The sequence below is a fragment of the Tigriopus californicus genome, chromosome 6 (genome assembly GCF_007210705.1).
Source record: "Tigriopus californicus strain San Diego chromosome 6, Tcal_SD_v2.1, whole genome shotgun sequence".
NCBI lineage: Eukaryota > Metazoa > Arthropoda > Copepoda > Harpacticoida > Harpacticidae > Tigriopus > Tigriopus californicus.
Genome location: NC_081445.1, coordinates 10,033,749 through 10,044,228, shown reverse-complemented (window position 1 = coordinate 10,044,228; position 10,480 = coordinate 10,033,749). Strand labels below are relative to the sequence as shown.

Below are 10,480 nucleotides of genomic sequence, written 5' to 3'. Positions count from 1 at the left end.
AGCCTCTCTATTCTGCCCTGAAACTCAAATCGTTGGTTTGGTCCCCAGAGATGGATCAAGCTTACGAAAACACAAAAGAGGCCCTGGCCAATGCAGTAATGTTAGCCCACCCTGTGGAGAACGCGCCACTATCCCTCACCACGGACGCATCCGATATCTCCGTGGGAGGAGTTTTACAACAGTGGGCCAACCAACAATGGCAACCACTTGCCTTCTTTAGCAAGCAGTTACGTCCACCAGAACGATGTTACTCTACATTCAACAGAGAGCTACTCGGGCTCTACTTGGCAGTTCGCCATTTTCATTTCCTTTTGGAAGGACGAGAGTTTGTGGTGTTCACCGACCATAAACCGTTAACATTCGCCCTCTCCAAGTCCTCTGACCCATGGTCAGCCAGGCAGCAACGACACCTGAGTTAGATTTCGGAGTTCTCCACAGCGATTCAACATATTTCCGGCAAAGACAACGTGGTGGCCAACATGTTATCACGTCCAAACTGGATAAACACCATCTCAACTGATATGCCCACCATCGACTTTTTGGAAATCGCACGCCAACAAGAAGGGGATGAGGAAGTTCAGAGCACACGAACCGCCATCACTAACCTGGTCTTGGAAGATGTGTCCCTGGGGAAGAACCATGTGTCCATTCTCTGTGATATCTCCAAAGGACACCCCCACCCTATTGTTCCACGACCTATGCAAAGGTTGCTTTTTGATGCAGTGCATAACTTGTCGCATCCGTCAATCCGTTCAACAAAACATCTCATGGCCTCCAAATTTGTTTGGCATGGATTAGCCAAAGATGTTGGTTATTGGTCGAGAACCTGCCTTCCTTGTCAAAAGTCGAAAATTCAAACACACACCCGCGCCCCAATTGAAAATTTGCCTGTCCCGCCTCGGCATTTCGATCATCTACACGTAGACATAGTGGGCCCCCTTCCCGTAGCACAGGGATGTTCCTACTTGTTTACTGTCATCGACCAATATACTCGGTGGCCGGAAGCTATCCCGTTGATGGACTCCTCAACAACGTCCTGCGCACGAGCTCTCCTCTCTGGATGGATTTCGCGTTTTGGCCTACCTTCCCACATCACTTCCGATCGTGGTGCTCAATTTACGTCGGATTTGTGGAAAGCCCTTTGCTCTACCTTAGGGATCAACCTCCATCAAACCACCTCTTACCACCCCCAATCAAACGGGATGGTGGAATGATTCCACCGAACGCTAAAGGCAGCTCTAAAGGCGAGATGCTCCACTCCCGATTGGTTGGAGCAACTTCCATGGGTCATGCTTGGCCTCCGTACTACGCCTAAGCCGGACCTCGGTTATTGCGCTGCCGAGTTAGTTTTTGGATCCACTGTTACGGTGCCTGGATCACTGCCCAACGTTCAGGATTCATCGCCTGCAATCGCTCAATTCGTGGACAATCTGCACTCAACCATTGCTCAGTTCCTACCAAAACCACCGATCCGGCATGGAAGTTCCCAAATCAATACTGTGCCCGCCTTGCAAAAATGTACCCACGTCTTCATCAGACGCAGGGCTCACACAGGACCCTTTCAACGGCCCTATGACGGACCCTTCATAGTGATTCACCCTGGCTCCAAGTATTTTGTAGTAGCCGTAGGAAATCGTCACGAGATAATCTCAATTGATTGTCTGAAGCCCGCTAGGGTGGACACCTCATTGCCGGATCACCTCGGCCAACCTCCACGTCGTAGCAGACCGCCGAAAGCGCCATCTTGCCCCCCAAAGCCCAGCAACATCACCCCGCCGCCTCCTTACACTCAGACGGAAACGGTCCACCTTGGCAGCTGTACCCGCGCAGGACGGCAAGTTTACGTCCCGGATAGGTTTCAAGCGGCTTAGAGTCTGGGGGGGAGGCTGGTGTGGGAACCCTGAGAAGGCAGCTACCCCGTCTCTAAGCAAAACAATGAAAAAGGGGCACGATGTTCTTGGTCGAATAAATGTAAGACAACTTTTTCCATGACTTCACATAATGTCAATACTTCACAATTGTGATGGCTAACTTGTAAATCACACTTTTAATCAAGCTTTGTCTTGAATTTTGACATAATTATATTAACGTTGAATATAAACAAAAAAAACAAACTAGTCCATGGATATTAATAAATTTAATAACAAAAAGTGACAAATTGGAAAATTGAAGTGTCGCATGTATCGTTAAAATACTTTAGCAACAAGATAGAAAAGTGTAGCTTTTGGCACTTAACTAAAAAATGGCTATTTTACAGGTTTTATAAGTTGTAGGTGACAATTTTTGCTACTTTTAGCTTTTAAAGAAATCTTAGGGAAAATGGAGAAATATTATTTCTTGTCGTGTCATTGAAAAAGACAATCATATTCCTGGGAATAACTGGAAATATATTTAGGCCATTTGTCGATATATTAAGGCGTAAAACGCAACCTTTAAGTTGTAATACGGTAACTAAGCATGTAGTGAATAGAAGTTTATGAAATTTTACGTCAATGCATAACTAAGAGTATGTTTAATACTGATTGACAGCGTTCTTGACAATGGTGCATTTTAATGGCCTTTAAATGATCTAACACACTTATCTGAGCTACTTTTAAACATGTGTATTTCACAAAAGTTGCTCCTTTTGCTTCTTTGACAGAGAAAAAACAAATCTTGATGTCCTGGCATTTGAGCAAACACTTAACCACAAGATACCACCGTGAGCAGTGACTCAAAGTTATTGTTTCACTATTTTAAAAGCTATATGCATAACCCTGAACTCAAGAGGCCTCATATTTAAGCAAATGTAAAATATTAAGAAATAGCGTTTTGAATCACATAATCTTATTGAAAATACTTGATAATAAGAATTCAGCTCACTGCCTCGACCAACGTTTCATGCTAAATCGGCCTCAAAACCAACATCGATATTGCTTGCAAGGTAGCTTAGATGGTGTATTCGGTTTTGCGGCGATAAAAGCAGTCAAACTTTCGTTCCATCGTAAAGCCTTGCTTTTTTGGCTAGAAGTATATAGTTGGGGACCCGTTGCATGCCCAATCAATCATCAAATGTGACGACATTCTGTCACATTTGTGAAATGAATTTTAAACACCTATGACCCGCTTAGCAATGGCCTTTGCAAGAATTTCCTGGGAATCTTCATTCAATAAGGGCATCTTTATTTGACAACCTTATATTATTTTGGGGTGTATTGGGGGCTATTTTGATAGCCTCTCTACATATCTTTTAAAAGGTGAAGTGCCCTGATGCGCAATTCTCTCAAGAAGGGGGACCAGTCGTCGAATTTTACTTGGCCAATATTCTTTCGAGTTGCACATTATCACACACAGATGTTTGAATGCTTTATGGAGCTTCTAGAGAAATGCCCAAAGAAAATCTGGACGGCTTTTTCTTAACTCGCAAAACTTATATCACGAGTTTTTTATTCATTCATTTCAAGTGCAAATTTATGATTTCCTGAATCAAAACTTACAAAACTGCAATTCTTAAAACTCTATAATCCAAAATGACGCTGATATACAAAAATTCATTTTCCCAGAAAATAGGTACATATCGTCAAGGTGAAAAGAAATCACGATAATCTGGCCTTGGAAGTGTTTCTCTATAGTGCTATTGTACCGCCATCTAAGAGTCAAGCTCTGAGTTACAGACTGACGGATTAAAACGAAAGAGGCAAGTAAGACAGAGCATTCAAAGAGAATATTGTACCATAAAATGGTTGATGGTGGGGCACTGGTGTGTGAGGGCTTCGGGCAGGTTGTATACATACATAAAGATTGAAAAGAATTAGCGATAGTGGATCCCCCTGCAGAGGGCAGCAAGAGGGTGGACATCATCTTCAAGAAGAGGTTCTTCAGAACAATTGTCCGATGGTTGTCTGGGCCCCTTACTATGGATGAAGATGATGGCTGACTCCATCTACAATGGTGGAAAGAAGGAAGAATGGAGGGCCAGGCTTAGGGTTCTTGGAGGAGTGGCTGGGCTTGGGTCCGGAGAAGTGAAAGTTGGAAGGGAGAGAACCCTGATATTGAGGGGGCTTTTTACTCCTCATCTTCTTGAAGGCCACGTCCATCTCAGGATCCGGGAAGGGCTGCAAAAGGGGATGGTATTCTTCTGCGCAGCCCTGGACCTCCTCCACTACTGTTTTTGATGTTGATGCAAGGAGTTCTTGACAGTGAAGGAGGAATTTGTGCATTAGTCAAATGCGCTACAACCATCTCAATAAAAGGTTCTCCTAAACATTCAATTGCGTTTCTCATAGCGGAACTCTTTTGTACATAATGCATAAAGGTATATTTGGAGACTTATTAGGTCCTGTGATTGTGTTCTTAGTGAACCAACGCCAAATGCGAATCCGCTTTGTGTCAATAGGGACCGGAAGGTAGGATTTAAACAAAGTCTAGCAACCAAAGTAGGAAAACGAGCGTTAGTAGGGAAGAACCATGACTTTTTTGCTTCATTAAAAACTTTTGAAATCATGTGAAGAGAGATACAAACAAAAGTCTTATGAATGGTTTGAGTTTATGCGAGATTGTAAAAAAAGAGTGATGGGTATAGACTTTTTTAATGTGTAGTTTAAATATCTTCATTCAGGTTGTTTTGACTAGGGCTCTCTAGTAGAAGAGTACAAGCATGAAAAGCGACCCCTGACGGGCGCAGCCTCCAAAATCCAAGAAGACAAATTTTATAACAATGGAAAATAATTGGAACCATTTTTAGGTGACAATGCGTGCTCTGATCCTTGTACTCTTCTACTAGAGAGCCCTAGTTTTGACCAAATTTCTGAAAAAATAACAGTGTTGGTGTCTATTAATCCTAAAATTGGACATTTTTCTGTCAAATTTTTGTTCCAAACAATATTGATAATGCATCTTGGTATATATTTTGCACTTTAATGCTTTGACGAGTCATTTGTTACGTTCATTTTTGCATAGGAAATTCAGCCCTGCATCCAGTTGTGCGTTTTTTTTTGTTGCAATCCTGAACTTACCTTGTTAAAGAACCAGACCGCTCATGTACCTCAACTTAGCATTACATTTATCTAAATTTTGGTTACTTATTTTTTAGCAAGATAAAGCAATTGAAAGTGCAAAATATGAGAACCACTTTTTTTCTAACTAGTCTTCAAAAAAATTTATGAGTGAGTGTGAATAGTTTGTGACATCTCAAATTTAGACCTTTGGGAGGAGGATGCATTATAAGAAGTTGCAATATTGGCTTTACTAAAGTTTGCAACTCCCAATTTAGGATTTGTGATACAAGTACACCAAAATAAAAGTGCAAAGAAAATAATCCATTTTGTACAGCCTCTTTTCAACGCAACTGGCCATTTAACTTCAGTAAGTTATTGATAGTTGACAAATTCATTAGATAAAATATTGTAAATTTGATTATTTAGTAACACTGTTTTGGCTCAATTGAAAATTAATCATAAAAACTTGGTGGTGTGCTGAGTCTCAAATTTCACACTTCAAAAACAATTGCAATTGAAATCTGTAAATCAAATATTTACATTGTCTTGATTATTCAGCCTTTTGCCTTTATATAAGAAGATAATTTTTTTTTATTTCACCAGAAGCAGTTGAATAATTTCAGTGTCTGCAGTGATGAGAGTTCTAATTTAGTAGTTAATAGTAAAGCCGCCACACAAATAACTGATTTTTTTCAATTTCCAAGGAATTAAGTCCAACTTCTTAACACATCTCTTTATCATCAAACTTGATGTATGAGCTGTTCAAACAATAAAAACCTTTATTGCATTGTTGTTGCAGCCTATTACCCTATAAATCCATCAATAGGAGTAATGGAATCAAATGATTATCAAAATTAAATGAAGGGTAGCAGAAAGCTTGGAAAGTAAAGGCAATAGTTGATTTACAAGTAATGAGTTATTATCAATGCCTTAGTTTGATGTGAGAATAATTAGGGTGATATTTTGAGGCTAGCTAATGATTTCCCAATATGCCATTATTAATGTTATATCATTGGAAAGAAAACAAGTTTAGTTAATCCTTCTGCAATTATTTATTTGATGGGATCAATTATCCAATTCTTTTTGGATCTTTGATGTTGCTGAATGTCTTATTCAAATTTACCACGATTTCTTGTTTGATAACTTGATCAGGATAGAGCTTACAGAGTTGGAAACAGTACTCTTAACGCATTGACATCAATTCTTGTCTAGGGTTATTAATTCTCTTTCTTTGCAATGACGCAAGAACAAACGTTAGCAAAGGGTTTACTAACGCTTTCTTTCATTTTTTTGCCGCGAGATGTCTCATTTTAAATGAGCAGTCCCTATAGGTCCGTACTCTGTACTACAGAATCTAGCTCTAACAACCTGAAAAGAAGACGCGCTCGGAAGCAGTGTTGCCAGGCTGGCACCACGACGGTCAGCAATGCTCTGACGCGTTATTTGGCTACTTTTGACATTCAATGACCACGAAAAACAAAAAAAGGCCGCCGGCCGCTAAATTGGTCACCAAATTTCTACTTTATTTGGCTGTTAACACAAATTTGACCCTTAAGGGCTACATTGACAATGAAGACTCATTCACGACCAATTTAAGTGGCGGGCATGAACCCAGAAGTTGTTTGATGTTGGCCGAATGCTCCGTAACATAAAGGTTTTGCATTCATATGTGCAGCGATGACTTCGTTCAATTCATGTTTTGAAAATTCAATATTTGATTTGGGTCCTAGATCTGGAAATTTGTATTGATTAAGTAATAAATAAAATCAGGTCAGAAAATGATTGCACTCCAATTTTAAAGCTCAGATGTGGTAACCAACACTGCTGGTGATTTCAGAACCTTGTTGCCTCCGATAACCGAGTAAGTAATCTGCCTGCGACTCACACTTCAAATCCAGTACTGGTGAGATTGGTCCCATATTGTGTTATTTTGAGTCAGATCTTGGAGCACTTTCTGACCCAAAAAACTAATCAGGGACAAATCTCAGCAGTACTGGATTGCAATCTGTCGGCACTCTGACAGCTCAGGGCACACTGGTCACATCACTCCAGAGGCTACAGTTAGCTTTTTGAATAGAGGAGTCAGTAATCATATGACGCTTGTTGAGCTGAGTGGCAATCAATTGTGTTCCCTTCATCATCAGTCTCTTTTGACAACGAGTTTGACGGTAAGACGGTACAATTCATTGAGAACAATATATGGTCAAAGTCTCAGAGCAGGTTGATTTTGCCCAAGTAAAGTCTTAATGAAGTAAGAAGAGTTCGGACGGATCCATAATAGAAGTTTGTTTCTTGAGATTTTTACATAAACTAATGACTGGGTTTGCCACGTTTGGATTTTTTTCCTTAAAAAGCCATTTCGGACGTGTCGATATTTTCCCCATAGTTTTCTATAAGAAAGTCCGCCTTTATTCAAAAGCTACTGAAGTATTTGAACAAGGGCCCACTGGACTTCTTTTGATATTTGATGGAAGAAAGCGCTTTGGTTTAAAATCCTCTATAACCGGAAATGCGTAAGTCCACCAACGTCAATCTAACAGTGCAATCCCCTGAGAGATGGTGGTTGGCACCCAAGCGTTATGAAGAGAGGTTCAGTTACACTGGGTTAGTAAATAAATGTTCGAATGATTTCAAATCAAATATTTTGAAATCATTCCAGGGTGGAAATTGGATTTTTTTTTATTGAATAGCCCTTTTACTTTGCACGAACTATGGTTTACGATCTCCACCTCAGAGGGCGCTTTTTGATCTAGCCTCTACCAAGGAAAAGGCAGATTAGGCCGATTCCTCTTTATTGAATTGTAATGCGTTTGTGTTGTTTTTTTGATTCTATCAAAAAGGTTTGATTAGCGACCTGGGTCACATAATGTCCGGAAAAGAAATTGCTGTCATGGCTTGTCATGAGTAGTTTATTTAGCAATCTACCGTGCCTCTTCCCGTTATGTTTGGGCTGTCTGACCTTGCAAATAAGGGCCCTTATACCATATGGAAAATGTAATTTTCTATTGAAAGGGGCAATACCTATGAGGTAGGATCAAGCAAAACAAAAAAAAATTCGTTTCTAATCATTGATTAAAACTGAGAATCTTATGTTAAACATGCCGTGTACAGAACATTGGGTGGTGTGCTTGGAGCGTCTCTACTCTATTGAAACCTTTTTATTCTTGTTGCCGACAAAAATTAGAAAAGATGTAGATGTACGTAAACCAAGGTCAAGTGGATATTTTACAAAACATAAACAAATATGTAACTCATTTGTTTTTTCAGGAAGCACATTTTTCCAAAGTACCATGGGAGATCATGGTTATGCTGGCCTCTCTAAACCCACGAAGCCAGGCCTCTCATCGGCACCGACTGGAATGCTCAAGGAGGAGGTTCTCGATGAGCTGGAAAAGCGTCTCGTTCATGATGAAACCGTGCACATTCAACCTCCGAGGAAGCCGACAGCCATTGAGATTGAGCTCGATATGACCAAACCCATGTGGCGCGAGACTCTTGGTGAGGAGAACCAAGGGGCCAATGAGGATCAACTAAAGACTTTGCTTGACCTCAAATTGGAGCAAGCCCGACAAATGATTCCAGTGCGATGGAAGGCAGAGAAAAAATTCAAGGATGACTGTCAAATGATTGACCAAATTCAAGCCAACTTCGAACAGGTTTTGAATAGCCTTCAGGCCAAGGAGTCGACTGACCCTTCCGCCCGAATAGAGGAACATCAAGCCAAGCGGCTTATCAAGGACTGGGAGACGTGCAGACTTCCGCAGCTCGAGGCCAACTTTAAGGATGCCACCCGAGTATGGTACAAACCCCACCGTGACCCTCTCACGACCACCTACTCGACCATCATGAACAGGTTTGCGAACTTGATGGCCCGATTTGAATACGAGACCTCTATCCGACCAGCCCTGAATGGATCTACCGTGGACCATTCCACCCAGGATTGGATGACTAAAACCATTTCAGTGACCCACCCAGAGCAACCCAAAATGGAACAGTTTCGTGTCCAGGATAAGATCAAGCCGTTTGAAGGGGATCTGGGGGATCCCGAAGTTATGGCCAAGTTCTCCCAATGGAAGTGCGATTGGGCAGCCTTGGTCAAGGAGATGGAATCCTTGCCCGGATTCAACAAGATATCTCTGTTTGAAAAGCTCAAGAAAGCCCTTTCCGAACGGGCTTTCAGATTAGTGTATCGCTATCCCACCAAGAGAGAAGATTCTTATGACAAAGCCATGCAAGAATTGAAGAACAAGTTTGAGAACCCTTTAAACATCGCTGCTCACCTCATTAAGCGCGGACTCACCCCAAGGAGGACCAAAGCTGACCAATTGGAGTCTGTCAAAGCGTCCTTAAATGCATTGCAACGCGTGAAAAACATATTTGAGACAGAAAACGTGGACATGTACACGTTTGCGCTGACATGCACCTTTACCCGGTCCATGACTCCTTCCATGGAGGAGAGTTGGGACAAATTCAGGATCCAAGAAATGCACCACTACCACGAAAAACGCGACCTTGGTGTCAAGGCCGGGGAATTCCTTCCGGAATGGAAATTTGGCCTGGTTGACAACTATGAGAAGTTCAATGCTTGGCTCGAAAAACAAGAGGCTCAACTCAAAAAGGATGACATCGAGCGCCGAAGTGACCAGCTATCATCGCTTTGCCGGGAATCGACCAATCAAGAAGAGATAGAGACACCGAAGGTGGATTTTTTTTGCTTTCTATGTGGACCCAAAAACTCGAACCACCATCTGACCCGATGTCCCGTTGGTTTGGACATGTCCTTGAAAGATTGGGTACGTGTCTGTCGGAACGTCTCCTATTGCTACAAATGTGCCCGACCCTTGGAAGGGAACCATCATCAGTGCCACATGACATGCCGAATTTGCATGGGCAGAAGCAAAGAGGTGGATCACCACGTGCTTATGTGTCCCCTAAACCTTTATCGGACCTCGCCTTTAGTTCAAGATCACGATAATCATCGCAGAGATCGTGTAGGTTCTCGCCCTGACCCCAGGAAAACTAGTACAAGATCCAGTTCCAGAGCATCCAGGGAATCTCCGGTGGATAAACGTTCCCGATCCGCACGACGTGGTACATTTGAAAACTCAACCAGTGAAGAAGATTCACATTCTCGCACAAGAGCAAGAAGTCCCTTGTCCTCGGGTCGATATCAAAGACATTGAATGGTCCCTGAATTGATAATAATGATTGGAAATAAAAAAACAATTTCTAAATTGCAGTTAGTTCCCGAGTTGGATTTCGATCATGCAAGTAAGTAAGATGCTTTTATTGGAACTTATGGACCCTCTAAAGGTCCAATCGAGGAACTTGGTCGAATGGAATAAAGTTACAGTAAAGGATGATCAGCAAGGTAAAAAAAAAACAAGTAATATTGTGATATCACAGAAAGTGACCAAAAGAGGAGAAGCTCAGACAGTACATATACATGTAGATGTAGATAAGTGATGATTATTTTTTTTTGCTTTTTTTACATAGTGACGGAT

At 41.6% G+C, this 10,480-nt stretch overlaps 1 protein-coding gene across 1 annotated transcript; it reads left to right on the top strand.

The window, feature by feature from the left end:
• Positions 1 to 6,981: 6,981 nt before the first annotated feature.
• On the top strand, positions 6,982 to 10,215 carry LOC131881749 (uncharacterized). Its single transcript, XM_059228697.1, has 2 exons — positions 6,982 to 7,144; positions 8,244 to 10,215. The coding sequence occupies exon 2, from the start codon at positions 8,267 to 8,269 to the stop codon at positions 10,157 to 10,159; it is 1,893 nt and encodes a 630-aa protein (XP_059084680.1). The 5' UTR covers positions 6,982 to 7,144; positions 8,244 to 8,266; the 3' UTR covers positions 10,160 to 10,215.
• Positions 10,216 to 10,480: the final 265 nt, after the last annotated feature.

Bases quoted from the DNA above. Each gene is read 5' to 3' on its own strand.
- LOC131881749 (XM_059228697.1), top strand. From the start codon at position 8,267: ATGGGAGATCATGGTTATGCTGGCCTCTCTAAACCCACGAAGCCAGGC.